Here is a 23348-nt window from a genome sequence, read left to right on the forward strand (position 1 = left end):
ACAGTTGCGGGGTTTCACACTTTATAACCCTAATCGCATTAATCTGTTAACACTGTTGCGGGGTTTCACGATTTATAACCTTATGCGCAAATCAGTTCACTCTGTGTTCAGTAGTATACACGTTTAGAGTAGGGGAGCTATGTATCACAGTATCACACGCTCCCAATTACACAATTACACACACGTCCGGTTCTTCTTTCCGCGACGGCTGCTATATTCCAACTGTAGTCGGCTGACTGGAGAACTGTTGATAACACGCTCGGTGACTGTTACTTTATAACTCGACTCGGCGACTGTTACTTTATAACTCGGAACTGTCTTCGGCGATGGCCAGGTTACAACTGACTCGCAGCCGCTGTGCAGCTCAATTATATAGCTGCAGTGCTGCCTGTTGCGTTCCACGTCACAGCAGGAAGTTGATTACGGGTACGTAACGTTGCGCGTCACGTCACCGCGGAGGGGCGGGAGGGAGCGCTACGTTACCGCCACGCGCCTGTGGCCTGAGTTGCCACGTTGCTGCTTAGTAGGGAGGGGTCAACGTGTCACACTGCTCCCTCCTTAAGGCTGTTCGTCCCGAATAGCTTAACGGTGCACCCCCGGTCCTTTTCCGTCCCGTAGCTGTGCTTGCAGTGTCTCCTGTTGTTTCGGCTACTCTTCTGGCAGCGACTATTCTTCGTCCGTTACATCCGTTCCCCTATTAAGACAAAGCTCGTCTCGAGCGGTTTCCTTTCAGCTCGCCAGAAGATCCAGTCCTGTCCCATTCATTCATCACGTTCATTCTTCCTTGGGAGGCCGGTACTTCTACACTACCGGTTCCTCCTCTGCTTGAAGTCTTCTTTTCCGTTTTGGAGGCGGTCGACACTTCCACAGTGTCCAGTCCTTCTTCATTTCTTTCTTCGGATGTTCCTTATGTCGACGTAACAGCTCTTGATGCGTTGTTTGTACTCGCTGACGTCGTTGTCCCTCCTGGACTCCCCACTTCTTGCTGGCGCGAGACCGTGGCTCCAAGTCCTTTCTCCAGTATCCGAAGTTTCCCTGGGGAGTTTCCTTCTTGAAGTCATTTCCCCAACATCGTGCCACTGTCGCTCGACGGGATATCTTCCTGCAGATGGCAGCCAACTTTATCCGGGACGCATGATCTCCTCGGGTCCAAGATTTCCTGAAGATGTTTCTCCGGCGCCATGGCACTCTTGCACGGCGGGACACCTTCCTGCTGACGACGGCCAATTTGTTCTGGGGTCCGCAATTTTCCCGTGTCGGATTCTTCTTATTTCGTCGATTGCGGTCCCTGCGCTTTTCTTCTTCGGTTCTCCGACCGGCATTACTTCGGCGTCTTCTACGGGTACCTCTCGTAATTCTGCCGCCTCAGGTTTCCTGTTCGCTGAGGCCGGCTCTTCATCTTCTGGACGTTCCTCCACTTCTTGGCAGGCCATCTTCTCTCCGACCGATATCACTATGGGGACCTCTTCTTGTTGTGCCGTCATTGCTGGGGTTGTTCTCGTCTCTGCGGAAGTTTTTTCTCGCCAGGCGGCCACTTCTTCTCGCCAGGCTTTCGAGTCGGCGTCCGCCTTTTCTCGCCAGGCCCTCATCTCTTTCAACATTTCTTCTTTGTCGGTTTTCATGCTGGCTTCCATTCTAGCCAGCATTTCCATCAACTGCTGCATCTCCATCTTGTAGCAGTAGAAGTCTGTGAGGCGTAGTTAAGCTCGTAAAATTTCTGACACCAAATTATCACGTGTCTTGAGTTCGAATCTCGTCGGTCAGGTGTGTAAGTCCAAATCCCACTTCTGACACCAATGTAACGTGTTTGCTGGTTACTGAGGACGCCGTAGAGATCGTTAATTGGTTTATTTAACAATCTACAAGTAACGGCTACAATTGCTTATCACACAGTTGCGGGGTTTCACACTTTATAGCCCTAGTCGCATTAATTTGTTAACACTGTTGCGGGGTTTCACGATTTATAACCCTATGCGCAAAGCAGTTCACACTGTGTTCAGTAGTATACACGTTTACAGTAGGGGAGCTATGTATCACTGTATCACACGCTCCCAATTACACAATTACACACACGTCCGCTTCTTCTTTCCGCGACGGCTGCTATATTCCAACTGTGGTCGGCTGACTGGAGAACTGTTGATAACACGCTCGGCGACTGTTACTTTATAACTCGACTCGGCGACTGTTACTTTATAACTCGGAACTGTCTTCGGCGATGGCCAGGTTACAACTGACTCGCAGCCGCTGTGCAGCTCACTTATATAGCTGCAGTGCTGCCTGTTGCGTTCCAAGTCACAGCAGGAAATTGATTACGGGAACGTAGCGTTGCGCGCTACGTTACCGCCACGCGCCTGTGGCCTGAGTTGCCACGTTGCTGCTTGGTAGGGAGGGGTGAACGTGTCACACTATACATGTTGAAAAGAGTGGGGGAAACGAGAGAACCTTGTGGCACCCCTGCTTGCATTTCCCTTGGCGTTGACATTTCGCCTTCAACAGAGACCCTGAATGTACGTTTAGAGAGAAAAGACGCAATAAGCTTGGTCAAAGAGTTGGTGAATTCCAATTTTGATAATTTAAACAGCAATTCTGAGTGCCACGTGGTATCGAAGGCTTTTTCGATGTCCAAGAACACTGCAGCCGTAGACATTTTATTGTTAAAATTAAGGGTCACGTGGTCCGCCAGCCTCATACATTGCAATGTCGTGCAGTGACGTGCACGAAAACCAAACTGACTTGCGTTGAGCAGGTCTCTTTCTTCAATATGTTTATGGAGGAATTTCAAAATTGCTTTTTCGAATAGTTTTCCTGTCGTGGACAGGAGGCTGATCGGACGTAAATTTTGAGGAAATTTCGGGTCTTTACCCGGTTTAGGTAAAGTTATTATTTTTGCTTCCTTCCAAGTATTTGGAAAGTGAGAGAGCCGAAAACAGTGATTGAATAAGTGAGTTAGGTGAACCAATGGTCTCCTTGGAAGGTGCCTGAGGCATTCATTTGGGATGCCGTCAATTCCACAGGCCTTTTTTAATTTCAGGGATTTTATTAATTTCTGAACGTCACATGGTCTGATCCTTAGAGGGGGGTTTTCATCCACGGCTTCCAGCAGAGCTTGAACTCTAGCCTCCACCCGCTCTTCATGGTTTTCATCGCACAAGTCATGTGGCGTAAACTGAATTTCCAAACAGTCGGCAATTTTGTTGGCTTTTTCAAAAGGATAAAATTTTAAACCAGAAGAACCATGAATAGCAGTTGGTGCCCTTGGTCCGTCTCTCTGAAGGAGAGATTTCGCAATGGGCCATATACACTGAGGTGTGACTTCAGTGTTACTTATTTTTGTTTCCCACCGTTCAAGTGCCTTTTTACGGGTCATTCGCCTGATTGATTTGGTGACCCAATTGACTGCCGTTTTACACGCTGGATCCCTGGTTTCTTGCCACAGTTTTCGTAGCCTCTGCTTGTATTTAATCAAACGATCTAGACCAGGAAGATCGTTGTTTATGTCCGAAAGGGTAACTTTACTTGTCGACAGCCTATATGCCGAAGCAATAGAGGCTGCAAAGTCGCGTGCCGCTTTATCGGCTTCTACCCCCGAATTAATTTCTAGTTTAGGTGATATTAATTCAGAAGCGAGGCTTTGAAACCGCTCCCAATCTGTAAATTTTTCAATGGGTTCCGAAAGATTCCTAATTTTAACGTGATCCAGTATGTGGAATACTATTGGTAGGTGATCTGAGTCCAAAATATCAGAGACGATGACCTCTGACACTCTGATATTTTGGTGAACCACAATGTCTAGCACGTCACCATTTCCCGCAGGGGAATAATGAGTGGGGCACTGTGGTGCTGAAATTTCGAAATCTCTCCTATCAAATAAATCAACGAGTTTCAAGCCTGAGGGGTTTGAAACTCTGCTATTCCAGAAGGGGTTCTTAGCATTCAAATCACCTGCCAAAATAGACTTACGTCTGAAGCTTAAGAGCTCAGTGATGTCAGCATCACTCCAAGCTTTGCTTGGAGATTTGTAAACAGCTGCAAGCAGCACTTCGCTATTTCCAATTGGTATGCAGACCCCTGTCGCTTCTACTGAAACAAGGGGTGGTAGGTCTACATGGTTATGGGGAATGCCTTTTCTTACTGCAACGGCAGTTCCGCCTTTTCTGCCCGACTGGCGGTCGATTCTATAAAAGTGGTAATTTGGAATAAAGAACCTCTCATGAGGTTTCAGATGTGTCTCTGAAAACAGGGCCACATCTACGTGTAGGTCTTGCAGCTGTTTATTGAGCTCATAGCGCTGCCTCCCAATGCCATTCGCATTAAATGCTATGACTTTGAGGGGCCTATGAACTCTAGTGGCCATTCTGTTTCATAAGGTTTAGAACAATTTTCGTAATGGCCATTATTTTGTCCTCCTCGGACACTGCACCACTGACCTCTGTCATAATCTGCTGTACTACAGTCACTACTCTCAGCATATTGTCGAGAGACTGACCGTTTACATTAGTAGCCTGACCTGACTGACCTGTTTCTGTCTGTAGTGCAGGGGCCGGTACCGAATGCTTCTTCGTTGTGGCTGGAGCCACCGGAACATGGCTTCCCTGAGGGCGCTGATTCTGCTCCGCCGCACTGCCTCGGAGTGCCGCCGCGAAGGAGACACCTGGAGTTACGGTGGCTGAAGAGAACACCCTCCCTGTAGATTTGGACGTTCTCTGAGCCTTCCTTCTCTGTTGCACCTCTTTGGCATGATTGCAACCCCGATAATTGGCGGGATGGGGCTTTTCTCCCTCCGCCAACCGGCAGTTGCAGCATACTGGGGTGGAGGCAGAGTTCTCCTTCTCTGGGCATTCCTTGTGTAAGTGGCCACCTCCGCACCACAAACAACGTGGGGGCTGTTTGCAGTTAGCCCAAACGTGGCCGAACTGCTGGCAGTTGTAACATTGTATGAACCCGCTCTGTGCTCTGTACGCCTCTACCTTGATGGCTATGTGGCAGAGGTTAGTCAGGCGGAAGACTTCTTGGGATTTCTCCGTCCTAGGAAGTGTGATAAGGAACAAGGGAAGGTAGATGTTATCTGTTCCTTCTGGAGGAGTCCGACGACTGGTCATTTGTTTGACGCTAATGACGTCAAACCCCAGACTCATCAGTCCATCAGAGATATCTTCCGCTGGAGTGTTGTGTGGAAGGTGACGGATTACTGCTTTGATTGGTTTCTCAGACTTGGGAAAGAATGTAAAGTACGATAGATTGGTACTTTCTAGGAAAGTTTTGATGGCTGAGAAGTCCGCCATTTCCTTCGTGACAATTCTGGTCCCGCTCCTGGTGTTGCGGAACTCAAAATTGCCCGTGACCAGTTCTTTGACCTTCCTCTGCAACTGCATCAGGTTTGTCGTGGAGGTTAGTACAATTGGAGGCAGCCTAACTGGCTTGTCCGATGGTTGCTGCTCTCCCGGCTTGCTGGTTGACTCTTCCACGTCCATACCTGACGTCCTCAGGGGCGCAAAGAAGTTCTTAGTTTCAACTTCATTCTTTGATTTTAATCTAGGATCCCGGGGACTAGGTGATGGCTTCGGTTTCTTAGATTATTCTCCCGAGGAGTTTCACTTTCGTCTCCTTTGTTCGCGAAAATCCTCGGCTGAATCTTCTTTTCCTTCCAGCAGGAGAGACTCTCGCATCTCCCTGTGGATGGCAGCACAGAGGCGCAGCATGGCTGTAAAGAGGGTCTTGCCCTCGAGGTGTTTACACAGCACTGTCCTCTCTGCCTCGGATTTTGATATGAGTTTGTTCCATATTACGCCGTTTCCGTTTGTTGAGGGCGATGTATGGATAAGCTGCCCAATGGTTTGTAATCCTTTCCCTAGTAATTCGATGTCTTCCTGGCAGTCAGGATTACTGATTCTCAAGTTCTCGTGTTTCCTGTCAAACGAAGCCACGATTGCATTCCACCGTTTCGCACGATGTCGGCTCCGCCATTTTGTCCGTTGCAGACGGGACGGCCACCGCCACCGATGCACTAGCCACGCACTATGCACTGGTAGCAGAATAGTAACTAGGTGGCTGCAGACGAACACATTCAAGTTTATGGTCACCTGGGAACGCTCAAACTCCTTCCGTAAACGTCTCCCGAACCAATCTCAATCCTACTCAAACAGACAATCTCTCACAAGGTATGTAGCAGTAATAAAGTACACCTAAACAAACAGACAATCTCTTCAAGTCCCATCCGAAGAACTATCCTGATCGAATGTCTGATCTCTGATCTCAAGCTTTCCTCTGACTTTACAGATAATTCTGACCTGGCCCTGCGGTATGTGCACTTTCACTGATATATACACATGAGGACAGTACAAGCGAATTCCGGTCGCGGCGCCACTAGCGAATATGCAGCGACACTCGACCGCGATTAGTGCCTTGGAAACCGGAGAGTTAGAGCAGGAGGGAACAGTTCCGTCAACGAACCGGCCTCGTTCGAACAGCCGTCAAATGTTTGTGATTAAAATAGGGGTATGTTAAATGGATATGAAAACAAAATCAATATGCATTTCAACCAACCGAAGAAGAACACATAACATCCCCAGCGAAAAAAATAAATGCGCATAAAAAAGATTATGGTCTTCTAGGTTTGTGACAACGTGAATACCAACGTTTCGACGAAGCACGATGCCTACATATTTAGAAATGAAGTGGGGGTAGGAATAAGATCAGGTCACATATGCAGCTCAAGTCAATGTCAAACTGAATGTCACAATGCGAATGAAGTTCGGTCGGTCTGTCTTCCGGTCATTTAATCCATCTTGGTGTCAAGCTTGCCTGGGACTCATGATTAGATATGAGTCTTAGTTCTTGATAACAGAAATCTTAGTTGTCTTGGGGCGCCCTTTCTAATGAGAAGACGTTTCTGCCGGTTAAAAATCTTACTATTGCCCTTACATATTTGTATACACATTTACAGATAAACACTATACACGTTACATCAGGCCTGCCGAACTTCAAAACACTGAAACCAACACTGCACCGCCAGGACTTACCCGCAGGCCGAATAAAGAATAAGTATATATGTATGGAGCTGCATAACTGTGCACTTCTCCGAATATAATTAGAATGATCAAGTCAAGGGGGATGAGATGGCATGTAGAACGACGGGGGGAGAAGACGAATGCATAGAGGTTATTGATTCGCTGTACGCTGTTCCTCTCATTTTACCTCACCTTAACACCTTTATTCCGATAGGCAGTACCACGTAGTTCCATACTTTTATAATTAATTTACTAGGCGTCATGTAAAATCAACAGAAAAATTAAACTGAAAATTTAGGAAGCGATTTTAGTATTTTCTTAAACAAGATAAGTACGTCGCCTTTCTCTTTAGCAGGATGAATGCGCTAAGACGCATTTTGGGGAACTGCAACACACTATCGGGTCAGTACAATAGATAATAAACCACTATCGGAGACTCTTCTCTTCACTGTTCAGCTTCAATCGATGCGAACACGCACCCAATTGCCAATAATCTTGACCCACAATGAACCCGAGAATATTCAACTGAACTCACACTCACTCCTCTAACCGACCATCAATTGATGTGATGCGATCATCAATGAGCTCCACCGATGAACCCAACCGCTCCCGAACTTACACTGATGAATCGGCGGAACGCGAGGCAGGTGCTCACACATTCATAGGACATAGGGGAGACAGAGAGATCCGACTGGTCCGAGACAATAGGAACGGTAAACAGAAGATCTAAGAGCAAGAAATGGGGGTGTCAGAACATTAACGCCCAAAAAGAGGACCATGCATTCCCTGTTCATTGTTCCTATTGGCACGGACCGGCCTCCTTTCCTATCTCCTCCCTCAGTGAAATTTGTTACCAGCCCCAATAAACTGAACGCATTATGAACACCCTCAATTCGGCCTTGAAGATGGAGGCAACATGGTCGTCCGAAAGGTGATATCCACCTACAAAATTAAACAGTGTAACAATCCAGATGCCACAATCTCAACAAGCAGAATCGTGAAAAAAAGCGGAAACGTGTGAGTATACTATTCCAGCTGAGAATTTGTCAACTCATTCTCATGGAAGCATGACTGTATACTATTCCAGCTGAGAAACTGTCAGCACATTCTCATGGGAGGCGTGTGCTTATACTATTCCAACTGAGAATCTGTCAACACGTTCTCATGGGAGGTGTGTGCGTGTACTATTCCAGCTGAGAATCTGTCAGCACATTCTCATGGGAGGCGTATGGGTATACTAGTCCAGCTGAGAATCTGTCAACACATCCTCATGGGAGGCGTGTGCGTCTACTATTCCAGCTGAGAATCTGGCAACACATTCTCGCGGGAGGCGTGTGCGTATAATATTCCAGCTGAGAATCTGTCAACACATCCCCTCGGGAGGAGTGCCCATACTAGTCCAGCTGAGAATCTGTTCACACATGCTCTCGGGAGGCGTGTGCCCGTACTATTCCAGGTGAGAATCTGTCAACAAGTCCTCTGTGGAGACGTGTGCATATACTGTAATATGTATCTGTACCGCTTGCAGCTCTAGTGCTTGTCGGAGGGCCTCGTTTACCTTCTTCTCACCTCCTAGCAGCAACTGGATCTTTATATCGGCATCTCGTATTCCGTATACAAGGCTGTTGCTGCCTCTCTTCCTATGTAGTCTGCAGGTAAATTGGGGTAGGCACGATGGGAAAGCAGTTCAATGGCCGGGGCAAAGTCTTGCAGGGATTCTCCAGGTTTCTGGGTCCTTGTTCTTAATTGGCAGCTGCAAAGTGTTGGTCACCGAAACGGTCCTCTAGTTCCTGAAGCGTTTCCTCATAAGTTGTATTTGTCGGAATGCCAGGTAGCACTTCTGCCGCCCGGCCCTTCAGAGCGGTGATGAGGTATGTTAATTTTTCCCTGTCCGTCCATTGGTTGTGTTCTGCTACGGTCTCGAATTGTCGCCGGAACACTCTCCACGTCGAATTTCCGGCTGAGCCGTTCTCGCAACGATTTTTGACTATTTCCCCGCTCGGCCTTCGTCTGTCTCGTCTCGTCCAACCGTGCCCGGAACTCGCATTTGGCCTCCTCAATTGCTGCGCAGGTTTCATTGTAGTTTTTCGTTAAGTCTTCTTGGAATTGTGTTGTTCGCGCGCAGAGGGACACTTCAATCTTCTCAGTTAGCTCCGACTGCAGAATCCGTTTGCAGTGTTCGAAGATCGCAAAACTGTTTTCAATTCTATGTTGGATTATCTCTTCCAACTCTGACCGCATACATTGCATTTCCGCCTTCATTTCTTCCTTGTCGGCCTTCCTATCGGCCGCCGCCTTTTCTTGGTAGGAGTCTAATTTGGCCAGCATGATGTCTGCTTTATCTTGGTTGGCCCTCATCACTTTCAGCATATCCTCTTTGTCTTTCTTCCAATTTTCTTGCATGGCCTTCATTTCTTCCTGATGGGTTCGGAACATTTCTTGCATCTGCACGCGGTAGGTATCTGATCTTACTTGGTTTGCCCGAATCTCCTTCAGCATTTCTTCCTTGTCGGCTTTTCTATTGGCCTCCGTCGTTTCGTGTTTCTCTCTGATTTCCTTCAGTAGAAGTTCCATCATTTGTTGCATCTCCATTTTGTAGCAGTAAAATTCTCTGAGGCGTATTTAAGCTCGTAAAATTTCTGACACCAAATTGTCACGAGTCTTGAGTTCGAAGCTCGTTGGTCACGTGTGTAAGTCCAAATCCCACTTCTGACACCAATGTAATGTGTTTCGTTACTGAATACGCCGTAGAGATCGTTAATTGGTTTATTGAACAATCTACAAGTAACGGCTACAATTACTTATCACACAGTTGCGGGGTTTCACACTTTATAACCCTAATCGCATTAATCTGTTACCACTGTTGGGGGTTTCACGATTTATAACCCTATGCGTAAATCAGCTCACTCTGTCTTCAGTAGTCTACACGTTTACAGTAGGCGAGCTATGTATCACACACTCCCAATTACACAATCACACACACGTACGGTTCTTCTTATCGCGACGTCTGCTATACTCCAACTGTAGTCGGCTGACTGGAGAACTGTTGATAACACACTCGCTCGACTACTACTGAACTCGGCGACTGCTGCTATATGTCAACTCGACTCGTCGACTGTTACGTTACAACTGACTCGTAGCTGCTGTACGGTTCCCTTATATAGCCGCAGTGGTGCCTGTTGCGTGCCACGTCACAGTAGGAAGCGGTGCCGCTTCACCGTGTTTGCGTATAGCCTAGCAACGCTGTTACCTCGCGCCGTCTTACGTCAGCAGCGCGTTGCGCCTTACGTTACCGTGCGGAGGGGGAGGGGAGCGCTGACTCATCCGCCACGTCACTGTGACCTGAGTTGCCACGTTGCTGCTGGGTAGATTGTGGTTCTCCGTTGCGCAACATGTCACAATACTATTCCAGTTGATACTCTGGCCAGACAGATTTTGCCGGAAAATTATTCCTAAAAATTTAATCCATTACAACTTAAAGCGAAAGGATTTCGCCATTTTGGGAGCTATAGTATGCCATCGCCTATTATTATTATTATTATTATTAAATGTAAAGTAAATGGCACCACTCGAAGTTTTAATATTGAATTCTCCCAACATAGAAATGTTAAAGGAACACATCCATTATCAGTTTTATTCTGACGCCTGACGGAGTTACCACTCTCGCTCGCCAGTAGCCACGTGCTATCCATGTCACCTGAGGAGCGGCTACAGATCGCGTATGATGAGTTGCAGACAAGCTGGACACTTGCTGCCCTTGAAAATGTAGCTAGACGCAGTTCGCTTGTTAGCAAACAGTCGTATGTCAAGCTGAGGGATCTGATGGAAACTATGTCTAGAGATGGATTCAAGACGAGCCAAGCCACCTGGTGATATGTTATCCTATCATTATCAGTCTTCACTTCAAAATACTGGAAACGACCTACGACCTTACTGATCCGGAGAGTTTTCCCATGTGCTAATGATCAACGACCACGGACGACCCAGACAACGAATCGCCAGGTCGCACCCAAAGTCCCAGCTATGAGCTCAGTGAAGAGTAATGTCGTAGGTGTGTTGCAGGTCCCAAGAGAATGTGGAAGCCACGGCGTCACAACCCGCTGCAATACTGCGAATGGAAGTAGAAGCTGTTTGGAGCATTCTGACTCGAGTACTTGCTCTGGACGGTCAAACTGGGAAATTAGTCGTGTGGTAGAGAGTAACTCACCTTGGAATAGCAACCTATTCGTAGTTTCCAAAAATGCAGCCGCAACTAAATGGTTTCCTAGGAATGATAAGATATTACCGGAGATTCATTCCAAGATTTAGCAAAGCGGCCGCACCCCTGCATGCCTTATTTAAGAATGATACAGGTTTCGAGGGGACCGCTGATCAGGAGAACGCACTTTTAAATCTGAAAGCAAAATTAACCTTGCAACATATATTACAGTATCCTAATTTTCCAAAGAGTTTATCCTCACTACAGATGCAAGCAACCAGGGACTAGGGCAGTACTATCCCAAGGCGAAATTGGCAAAAATTGCCAATAGCATACGACAGTAAAAACTCAAATAAAACAGAAAAGAATTATACCACAAGAGAGAAACACTTACTCGCAATAGTATGGGGAGTGAAACACTTTAGACCATATTTGTACCAGAGGAAATTCAAAATTGGTAGCGACCATAAGCCGCTAACTTAGATTATGAATGTTGAGGATCCAGGATCCAGAACGCTTAGAGGGCGGATTAAACTATAAGAGTACGACTATGAAATAATGTATAAAAATGTATCTCTCAATACCAACGCGGAAGGGTTAAGCAGGATTAACACGTTCACGTAAGGAAAATACTCAGAATTCTGTGGAAGGTATAGGGGAATACAAGAGAAAGCATGACGCTCTCCTAGGAGGCCATAGAGGTGTGGGGATTTGTCGTTACTCCAATGACAACCCTCTTCTTCGAAAAGTTTGTAGATCCTGAAAAGGACCGTTGGCTGCTGGGATGTTTGGCTGGTGAACAAGTGCGGCGCGCGCCTGTAGAAATGAGATGTCGGCTACTGTGTGTTGACTAATGTTGCGGCAGCTAAGTTAGTAGTCTGGCCGCCGAGCGTGATTGCTGGATGAAGCCAGGTTGCGGAGCACGGTCGCTGGAATGGCGGCGACAGCGCCAGTTGCCCAGTGAGTCGGACATGACCGCCGGAGAGTAGAGGCAGCCATGCGTGGCGCAGTGAAATGCCGATGACCCAAAAGACCGATCGCTCTGGACGAAGTGTGATAGCTGACTGACTGATTCTGACTTGCTAGCGTTGTGCTTCGCCTTTTATAAAATGCTTGGCGGAGGAGCGAAATTTGCAGAGCGCTGATTGGTCAGCGAAATTGAGGTGTGGAAATTTGCAGTGCGAGCTTGTATAAATATGCTATGTAGGATGTTCCCACAGAGGCATGAATAAGACATATCTGTCAATCAAAGCAAAATGCACTTAGCCAAATATGAAGCTGGACATTGAAAACTATGTAAAGAAGTGTAAAAATTGTCAAGTGAATAAAATCTTAAGTACCAAAAGGAAAGTACCAATGGAAATTACCACCACCGCAGATCATCCCTTCGAAAAAGTGTTGCCTAGATATCATAGGCCCATTACCCGAAACAATTGACGGAAATAAATACGTACCTATGTTTCAGGATGATCTCAGCAATCGAGTGCCCTCAACTCCGGTTTCACAGCAGGACGCAGAAACAGTAGCTAGGGAATTCGTAGTAAATGTTATCTTGAAAATGTTGTACTGAAGCAAGTGCTGACCGACCAAGGAGCAAACTTTCCGAGCGACCTATTCAAAAATGTTTGTAAGCTACTGCGAATCAAGAAACTCCAGACCACCGAATTTAGACCAGAATCGAATAGAGGACTAGAACGATGCCACAGAGTCCTAGCAGAATACTTGAGCCACTATGTTAATGAAGACCAAACCAATTGGGACTAATGTGTTCCGTTCTCTATCTACGTATAAAAGACTACGGTATATACTACTACCGGGTATATGCCATTCGAGCTTGTGTATGGTTTTAGGTCGACCTGACCTTTCATGAAACTCTCAGCCAGCAATACAGTTATGCTGATTATGTCCTAGAATTGAAGAGTAGATTACAGATGGCACATGAGTTAGCAAGAGGAAAACTGCTAATGGCCAAAGAAAAGAGAAAAGAATACTGTGACACAAAGATAGAAGAATTTAAATTAAACATAGGGGATAAGGTCCTACTATATGACGAGACTGTACGACGAGGAAGGTCTAGAAAATTAAGTAGTCAATAGATAGGACCATATGAAGTCCTCAGAATACGCAAAGTAAATGAAACCATAAAATGTGGACGCAGAGTACAAGAGGTACATGTTAACAGATTGAAACCTTTTTACATCTAGGGGAAAGATTATAATTCATGTTGAAAATTCTTTTCAGAAAATGATCACATTGATGAGCATACTGCTTTGGCTAGGGACAAACCCAGACTTAACGCAGGCAATAGGAAAATGTGGCTATAGGTTGAAGAAATATGATGAAGCAACGGGAATATATTATGAGCGCAAAGGGCAGGTAAATTTATGTAGCACTGAATGGGAAGTAGTAGTGTACATTGACTTAAACAGAATCAGTAGTCAGTCCCTTGAAACTGAGCAATACAGAAAGCAAGGGACAGCCGTCCAAAATTGGACAGATTGTTACCATTTTCCTGAGATTGCAAGGAACAAAACAGCAACAGATTAAGAAAACTGAAAAACTTCACAATAGATTACAACATTCGCTGTTAACAAAGGAACACACATCACGAAATGCGGTTTACACAGAAAATAAGAAAAACGACCCCGTAGTGAACGAACCACACACAAGTTTTATTAGGACAAATAAGATGAATTATCTTAACAAGTTTTAGCGAGTGTAAATTTATCATAGTTGACAAATACGGAATTTTTAAATACTTTTTAAATGGTTGGTGAAAACATATGAAGGCAGGCAATGCAATAGATTGACGTAGTTGGGACACCTGATGATGGCACTGTGTTGCCGAAACACGTTGTGAAGTGACAGGTGAAATTGTGTGCACTACAAGACGGCCACTGTATACAAAATGGATGAAAATCAGTGCAACAGAACGCTAAAATATAACATTACTTTAAAATAGATATTTCTAATCGCAAGTTACGAAAAACGCGAAAACGTAGATGAGTTTTCTATTTTATTGGAGAAATTAGCTATGTTTTGCTCTGTACCTTAGATATGTAACCGCATCATGCAGGAACCGCAGCAATGTTGTTGATTTACATTCTTAATTATAATGTACTACAAGTAAACGAACTGTATTACTGTTAACAAAAGATGAAACACAATTGACCACAGCACCAGCAGGCGCCAAGGACATCTGGTCTTTCTGACGGACAAGTGGCTGCAGGACACTGGCAAACCCAAAACGGAGCAGGAATTATCCCGCTGGGTTTTCTGGGAATTTAAATGCTTAACTTTGGTGGTACGAGTCTTTGAAAATTTGAGACTTGACAATACGAGTCTCAATAATTTTTGGAGGGGCATACCGAGCGATCGTTAGCGTACCTTCATTTATTTGAGAGCTGTCAGAAGGACCGCGTTGTACTTAGGCCCAAATTTACATGGATCTTGTTAGGGATTGGCTGAATGCAAATGAGAGTAACACACAAATTTTAGGTTCAGCCAATCAGCAAAATTTCAGAGAAGAGGAAACCGGGCGTTCCCGGAACCGTCAAGACTTCTGCCTCTCCGGAGGAGTCAGCTGCCTAACGGGAGTAACAGGAGTCAGTCTTCTAAAGGACTAACTGGAGTCAGTCTTCTTAGTGAGTAACAGGAGTGAGTCTTCAAAGTGAGTGACAGGAGTAACTTCCCGGACGTTAAATCGGTGTTGGCCGGGTCAGGTACACAAATTGTTACAGCCTTGTAATGTGTAATTCTAGTTCACATCTACAATAAAGGGCAACAGTGTTGGTGAAGTGTGTGTTTTAAGCGTTCTCTCTCTCCTTGTGTGAGCAAGGCCCAGAAGTCGTCCTGAGACAGAATCTTGTCCTACCGTCGGAGCAGCCGAAACCCCAAACGCCCGCCTATCCAAGTCCCACCTTTGCTTTCCCCGTTCCAAATTCGTGGATTTCACCCAAGTCCACTTGCGCCCATATAAATTCACTTACCCTGAATCAGACAGCAACAAGGAAGCGGCTGATGAAAGTGGAGACCAACGCAAGGGCACTAAGAGGACAGTTATAAGTGGTGACAAACGTGTGGGGCTCGAAGCCTCACTGAGTGGGACAGTTATAAGTGGCGCCAAACACAGAGGCTACACAGAATACTGAGTGGGTCGGTTATAGATAATGAGGATGCCAAATACTACAACGATCAAATAAGATATTTTGAGGAAAATTCACATGACATTACAAGGTTATTAAAGCAGCAAATAATTGTACTAAAATCTACACTGGGAACAATGAATAGTACCTTAACCGATATGGAGTAAAATCAGGAAAATGTGAAAAATGGACTGACGCAGATTAAGAGTTTTCTAGAGGCACTTACATCAGAAAATCAACATAAATTTAATACATTAACAGCCGAAGTCCCGATAGAATCATATTGCCAAGATAAGAGAGGCAATTGACACATTACAACATTACCCAGACATTGTGCTCGAGAGCATCACGAATGTCAGGAAAGGGGATTTTAGCACCACAAATTGTATCTCCAAAATTAATCATGGACACCTTAATCTAGAGTTTTCCATCATTTCCTAAGGATATCCTTCCACCTTTCACTTTGAGCAAGTACTTGATAAATTTATTGTACAAAGTTTGTGACACTCATGTATATATAAATGAAGGAATATTGGGTTATATTATCATCCTTCCCCTAATTGGTTTAAGGTTTATAAGAGCGGCCTCCATAGTCTATGGGGTAAAGTTCCCACCTCATGACTCAAGGTACGCGGGTTCAAACCCGGCGGAGGTCGTGGAATTTTTAATGGCGGAAAAATTCAGGGAACAAATCCTCCGGGTGGGACTTTAAGCCATGGGTCCAGTTTCGTAGACTTACGGCACGTAAAAGATCCTCATGTCTCTAGGAGACCTCTGAGCAACATTAGGCAAAGTTTCTCGCCCAAGTAGTTTCCAATTCCTCCGGTAGATGGGGAAGTATCGGGTACCACTGCCAGAGAGGTGGCCGACCTCGCTGGCAAGACGGAGCTGATAGAGAGCACCAGTACTGGCAGGGCATGGCGACTGGTAGAATATCAAAAGGGGACTTACAAACTACTAGTCGCAGTGCATTGGGAAACCCATCCCCTCTACAAATAATAATAATAATAATAATAAAGGTTTATAAAATGATACCTGTGACAATAGTGTTGAGAAATAGTAAAGTTGCATATATAGAGACTGGTGAACCAAATTTATGTGTAGATAAGATCAGGCAATGTTATTTTAAAATTAGTAATGAGGAATTAAATAAATGTAAAATGATAGATTCCCAGTCTAGGATATGCAAACAGACATGTCCATTATTGTCAAGCCACTTACCAGAGGCATGTGTTGTTAAATTGTTACAACAAAGGAAGGAAATTCCAAGAAACTCTGATACCAGGTTAGTCCAGATTAGATACACAATTTGGAGCAGTGTGACAATAATGAATGGATATATTTTGCAGGTGAGAGTGTAACTATTGTGTATGAACCATGACCCTGAAGACGTTACACTTACAGACGTAGGCAAAATATCTTTGAACACAGGTTGTAAAGGGTATATTTCATTTGCACACTTAGAGACAAAAGTTAAAGTAAAGACAAAAGAGGTAAAAGGAGAAGATTTGATCTCTCAAATACCAATAAATAAAGTTAGTTTAGAAGAATTATGGAGTCACCCAAGGTCAGTACAACATCCATTAACCTTGATTTCAAGCATGTTGCTTCACATTTAGATGATCTCAAACATGCTAGTTACAAGATATCAGAATTGGAAAGGGAAATATAGGAACAAGAATGGGAAAACCATCAGACGATAATACACACCACATACTCCGCTATGGTGTATATTTTACTCAGCTAAATAGTTGTGTATGCATTGTATAGACTGTACAGGTACTTACATTATCATTTTGCAAGAGGAACTAGAGCTTTAACAGCACCTTCTAAAGAAATTCAGACCCCTGGAAGAACAGAAGGTAATGGAAACACAGTTAACACAAACATCAAGACTAGTAATGAAAGTTTGTCCATAGAACAAGGAGAAACACCACTACAGAGTTCGTACCAATTGATGGAGGATGAGGCGGGACCCAACAGGTCCTTCCGGACCCGTGCAGCAAAATCATACCTTCAGGCCCAAATAAGGTGTAAATTCGACCGTATTCTAATGTGTGAGGTGTTGTATATGCTAATGATATCGGGTGACTGAAACAATAAATTAAAATAATGTATGAATGAAATAGCAAAACTTGTGGCACGGATGGTACCACGAGAAAATATTGTAACTTGGACTTTCACTGATGTTGATTTGGTTTCTCAAAAGTTATTTCGCCCTGTATCCCGAGGCCAAAGGCCAAGGTAGTACGTGCTTGCTTTCATAAACACAGTACCCTACATCGTAAATGTTCAAGACCAATGTACAATTAGGTCAAGATCTATACAGTATCCTCGAGCATGGTCGATGTCATCGCAAGGGGACAGTTCAGTAGAGATTTCTGGGAGAAACAACCCCTAAGACCACTATATAAACTAAATTTATACAGTTGTAAACAGCTCTCTGACCAGTCATTACGAGTGTGTACGTGAGGACTTCGTACTGTTTAGAGGCTGGCTTTTGCCATTGGCCTTGTGCGATATACCTGTCTTCTATTTTGTACGTTTATAACTTGTGTAAAATAAAACCATTGTTTTGAGCAAGCTCTGTTACCGGTCATCTCCATCCATCAAGGCAATGCAATTACAGCTCTTGCTTGGCTACTACTTCCTTTATCTCCCTGAATTCGTGGGGTTCAACAAATAAAACAGTCACTGAGGCTCTATAGGCTATATGCTTCGTACTTATAAATGTTGCTTTCCATTCAAACATACGTTTTATTGATGGTGAGCACTGCGTTATTAATAATCGTATGCCCGTTGAGAAACGAAAGGCACAAAATATACCCTCTTAATACCAAATGACATAAGAAAACAAATAATAATGCGATGAATGCTAATTTTGAACTCTTTCTAACTATTACTTCATAACGTATGGGAATGCATCTCATCAATTTTTTACTTCAGGAACCTAAGAATTAAATCCAAGGAGCCATGAAGGTTTGATTTGTAATGTAGTTCAGAAATCGTTCTTAAAAATGTGAAGGAAGCCACTTAAATGAACATTGTAATAACGCTTTACAGCAGAATATAATCCTGTTTTTAGGAGAGGTCTCTCATTTGTATTTCTGCTATACGGTACCAGCCAGAACTGCTGGTTAATAATGTGTTTCCTCTTAAAGAAGCTTAAATATGAGTTTTCTATTTGCAACAACAAATAATATATACAGGAGCAAATGGGGATGGATTCAATGTTCATATTTGCAGTTGCGAACGGTGTATTCACAATTAATTGTATACAGCGAGTCTCCTTGGTCATTCTTTAGTCGTATATGTACTAATAATGGCAGTCCTATAAGAACTTCGTTTTGTAATGCGGAACAGAATCGTGACAAAACCCCCATACGAAGCGCGTGCAATTGACAAATATAACAGCCGTTAGTACCTGATCCTAACACTTTTGAAGGTGAAAGTGCTATGGCAAAATTGAAAATGTATAAATCGCCAAGTAGTGATAAAATTCTGGCAGAGATTATTCAAGCAGGAGGCGAAATATTACGTTCAAAGATCAAAAATCCAATTACTTCTACTTGGCGTAAGGAAAAATTACCTGATCAGTGGAAGGAGTCTATTATTGTACCAGTTCACAAGAACGGTGATGAAACTGACTTTAGTAATTATCGGGGGATATCATTGCTATCAACTCCATACTAAATTTTATCCAATATTCTTCTTCCAAGGTTAAGTCCATATATAGATGAAATTATTGGGGACCATCAGTGTGGGTTTCGACGTAACAGATCAAGTACAAATTAGATCTTTTGCATTTGTCAGATATTGGCGAAAAAATGGTAGTACAATAAGCTATTGCTAATAAGCTACATCAGCTATTCATAGACTTCAAGAAAGCGTATGATTCAGTTAGGAGGGAAGTATTGTACAATATTCTGATAGAGTTTGGGATACACATGGAACTAGTTAAGCTGACTAAAAAGTGTTTAAACGAAACGTATAGTAAAAGTCCATATAGTTAAACAATTGCCTGATAAATTTCTTATCCAGTATGGTCTAAAACAAGGAGATACTTCAGCACCACTGATTTTCAACTTTGCTTCAGATTATGTCATTAGGAATCTCCAGGAAAACCAGGTGGGACTAAAATTAAACGGGACGCATCCGCTCTTGGTCTATGCTAATGATCATGAATCTACGGGGGTTCATATATTTGGGAATGACTATAATGACTATAACAAATCAAATCCTGATTCAGGAGGAAATTAAGAGGAGATTGTACTCGGGTAATTATTGTTACCATTCAGTCCAGAACTTTTGTCTTCCCGTCTGCTGTCTAAAGACATAAAAATCATAATATATACGAAATTATAATTTTGCCTGTGGTTCTGTATGGGTGTGAAGCTTGGTCTCAAACATTGAAGAAGGAACATAGACCGAGGGTGTTTGAGAACAGGTTGTTGAGGAGAATATTTGGACTAAGGGGAGATGAAGTGACGGGAGATAGGAGAAGACTACGTAAAAAACGTCATAACTTAAATTCTTCACCAAATATAATTATGATGACGAAGTCATCGAGGATGTGTTGGGCAGAGCATGTAGAACGAATGGGTGAAGAGGAATGCATATAGATATTGGTGGATGAGACGGTATGGTCTGGATCGATCCGGCTCAGGATAGGGAAGAGTGGTGGGCTCCTGTGACCGCCGTAATAAACCTTCGGATTCCATAAAATGCTGGCAAATTCTTGAGTGGCCTCACAATTAGCGGCTTCTCAGAAAGGGCTCAGCTCCATGAGTGAGTGAGTCATTCAGTCAGTGAAATCTGGTTGGTGGATTAGTGAGTTAGTCAGAGAACTGCTGCTTTTCTGTGGTTTTGAGCTCTTGCTGTTTGAAGCTAGTAGATGACGCCGGTGACCGTTCGGGAACCCAGAGGAAGGGGGGTGTCCGCAGTTGGTTGCCGCTATCAAGTAACGGCTATAGCAGAGCATGAAGACTTTACGTGTGCTGTAGTTAAGGTAATCTTTGGTTTGTGTAACTCAGTGCAACTGTAGTAGTTATTTGTAGTTACGTTGTTAGTATTCAATAAATCCTTTAACAATTCAAATCCCTTTTAAACTCTCTCCATTACGTGACAGTATCTAAAAGAAAAACTTCCTTTTCAATTCGAACACAAATGCCGATCGCTCACCAAGGACGTCTGGTCCATATGCAGCGAACTGTTAGAATGGCTTTTCCGTGTTGACGAGAACACATGAATTAGATGCCTAACCTAGAAATATTTAGAATCTGCTGACAAATTGTAATTAGTCTGGGGTTTATTAATGCTATAATTTCCACAGTTCAGACTTTATGTAATCAGTACAAACTGCATCCGAATACAAACAAAGAAGGAGACACTTTTGTTGCAGAGAGCTCAGTAGAGTAAGAAGTCGAAAAGTTCCGCTCTTGAAAGTTAACACATCACAATTTCCGACACTGCATTCTCAAGGAGATTGGAATGTGTCACCAGGTCTTCTTTTCGCAGAAGAATGGAAGTTTCCATGGACACGGGATGTCCTTCAAACCGCCGTTCCGATGGATTGATCCACAGTTCTCATTACCTCCTGCGTTGTCGGGCTGTTTGAGAGATGCCCAGCGAGCGAACCCCATGCTGCTCAAAGGCTTTCCTGCAGAAAAGTCTCAAGTATATGAGAACAACTGGGAAGCTATGCTCAGAAGTACCGATATGACCGGAACAAGTGTGTTGCAGTTTGCACACCTCATTCTGTTCAATGTGCCTTTATATCAGATTCAAACCTAGTGTTTCTAAGGAAAACATTCACATTGCATTGGGTCAGAAAATGTTTCGTGTTTTATTTCTTTAACATTGTGTCTAGTATGGTTTCAAATACTCCTTATATTTTAATGGCGTACAATTTTATTTGTCAATGAGGCTTTCATTATATCAGCAAGTCTCACTTTGAATTTTGTGTAAAATGTGGATTTTAATAAACCAAAGTGAACCAAAATTAATTTCGATCCAGACCTGTTGACAGGCACGACTCCCTGCATTGACGTCTGACAGGATACCAATGTAGGAATGAATTCTGTGCCGCAGTACACAGTGGTAATTTCTTAGTGTATCTGAAGCTTCATTTCTTGTAACGACAAAGAGACTCGCCATCACCAAAATGTTATATTATATCGATTCATAATGAAATGGACCCTGGCTGTTTGTTCCTTGGATCAAGTGGTGCTTCAAATAAAAACCTCATCTATGTCTTGAGGAAATTTACGCGTTAAACGTATGAAATTAAAATTTGAAATTTACTTAAAATAATTTCTCTAATTTCAGTTACACCGCAATAATATATTCCTTGGGGGGTGTCATTCTGGACGAGATGCAATATATGAGAATAAAAGAAGCATAAAATTAGACGGGGGTTAGTGTTGTTGATTCTCCAACTTAATCCCCATTGTCCAGAAGTGAGTAACACTCGACCAGATTAGTAGCCAGACTGTACCTTTCTGTACGGTGTGCTGAGTTGTAATAAATCCAGACGTAAACTTAATGATGAGGAAACAACTGCTGTTCTCGTCATTTTGAGGTTATAGAAAGCTGCCGTGTGTTCAGGAAAGAAACAAATCATATTTCTGGATGCAATGAGATTTGAAATTTGTCAACCAAAATATCCTTGCCATTCGTCCTTCGTTTCATCTTGCAGTAAGCTGCACCGTATGCACTCTTAGAGCTGGAGTTCAGAAATTGAGCACATAATTCTAATTCTGCTAATTATCTCTGTCAACAGCCCTTAGTGTTCGGTTTACCAAAATTATCGTGAGCAGCAGACTTAAATTATAGTTGGTCATAATAAAATATTTACATTTTTCTTTGCTTAATATTGTGCTGGAAATTATAAATAAATATTTATAATTCCTCCTTATGTCTGAATGACATTTGCTTATTTCAGGACGCTGGTTTCCGAATGTAATTCACGAACTGCTGATTAAAACTCGGAAACAGCGGGGACTGGTACCACTGAGGGTGAGGAAACTGTACAATTTTAAGGCTGCATTACCTATAGTGCAATTTCTTCAATACAACCTATGCATTAACTTGTGAGGCATTTGGGTATTTCAGGCTAAGTAAATCAAAATTAAGGACCGAAATATTCAATGTACAAAGAATGTATAAATCCATGGGAGTTTTTAGGAAGACGTTCTTTGGATGGTACTGAGTACTCGGCGTCGTGTAGGGAACGTGCTAAGTGCAGAGAATTTGACTATGGTACAACATGGACAGCAATCTGAGGAGGTTCCCGAGCACGTCTAGACACTGTAGAGAAGAAATGAATGCCTGCTCTCGCCGGGAATGGAACTTAGATTCTGCAATTTCAAACTAACTTACTTGATCTAAAATTGTACGGATACAAATAGAATGTCTGGGCCAAGTATTTATTTTCGTGTAGAGGAGTGTCTCGTGAAGCAAAAGGACAAGAGGAACAAGAAATGTCGGAATGTTGAAATCAACATAAAGAACTTCTGAAGTCAAGGCTGCCGAATATGCAGACAGAGAATAAGGGAGCTGTCTTACCAAACACGGTGAGGTATTCGCCTTCAACGAATCGGTCGTGGAATCCAACGAAGGCGTAGTCGTTGTGGGTAGCGCCTTTTATATTTCTCGCTCCATCTAAGAAATTTTGCATCACTTTGGACTCGGCTTCAGAATTTATGACAACAAGATATCCGCCCTCCTGCTGGCAGATCCGTCTTGCTTCATCCCAAGTCTTCGGAGTTGTGTGAAACTTATAGTAGCCCACACCGGGGAACAGTTCGTACCCTGGTGGGTGGTAGCCCAGAGGGGGTACGGGGGGAGGTGCTGAAACACAATAATTCAAGAGATCTTTCGACTCGGAGCTATGGAACTCTACTGACGCAGTCGCCATGAGGGAGTTTACAGAGACCGGCGCAGAGTATGAATATGCAGTGTAGGAAGCAGTCTTACTGCAAGAATGCGGATTTCTTG

The 23348-nt window shown here is 43.6% G+C and overlaps 2 protein-coding genes across 2 annotated transcripts in view; both read right to left on the reverse strand.

Annotated features, from left to right (window-relative positions):
- Positions 1-5471, reverse strand: part of LOC111868088 — a 27194-nt gene extending 21723 nt beyond the window's left edge. Inside the window, exons 1-3 of the mRNA XM_023858473.1 lie at positions 4968-5471; positions 4517-4841; positions 1446-1687 (exon numbers count right to left, since the gene is read on the reverse strand). Of these exons, the coding sequence (XP_023714241.1) occupies positions 1446-1687; positions 4517-4841; positions 4968-5471 (1071 nt within the window). The remainder of the gene's footprint in view (positions 1-1445; positions 1688-4516; positions 4842-4967) is intronic.
- A 15374-nt stretch (positions 5472-20845) lies between these two features.
- LOC111868089 (hemolymph lipopolysaccharide-binding protein) lies at positions 20846-23268 on the reverse strand. The gene is made up of 2 exons (XM_033752922.1): positions 22917-23268; positions 20846-21009 (listed from the first exon to the last, which is right to left on the reverse strand). Exons 1-2 carry the CDS (start codon positions 23266-23268, stop codon positions 20846-20848), a joined length of 516 nt encoding a protein of 171 aa, XP_033608813.1.
- Between the last annotated feature and the right edge of the window lie 80 nt (positions 23269-23348).

This window comes from Cryptotermes secundus, unplaced genomic scaffold (genome assembly GCF_002891405.2).
Source record: "Cryptotermes secundus unplaced genomic scaffold, Csec_1.0 scaffold1140, whole genome shotgun sequence".
In the NCBI taxonomy this organism is placed as follows: domain Eukaryota; kingdom Metazoa; phylum Arthropoda; class Insecta; order Blattodea; family Kalotermitidae; genus Cryptotermes; species Cryptotermes secundus.

Coding starts and splice junctions, on each gene's coding strand:
- LOC111868089 (XM_033752922.1), bottom strand. CDS start 23,268: ATGGCGACTGCGTCAGTAGAGTTCCATAGCTCCGAGTCGAAAGATCTC. Junction 21,010..22,916: donor CGAATACCTCACCGTGTTTG/GTAAGACAGCTC, acceptor ACTTTTCTGCAG/GAAAGCCTTTGAGCAGCATG.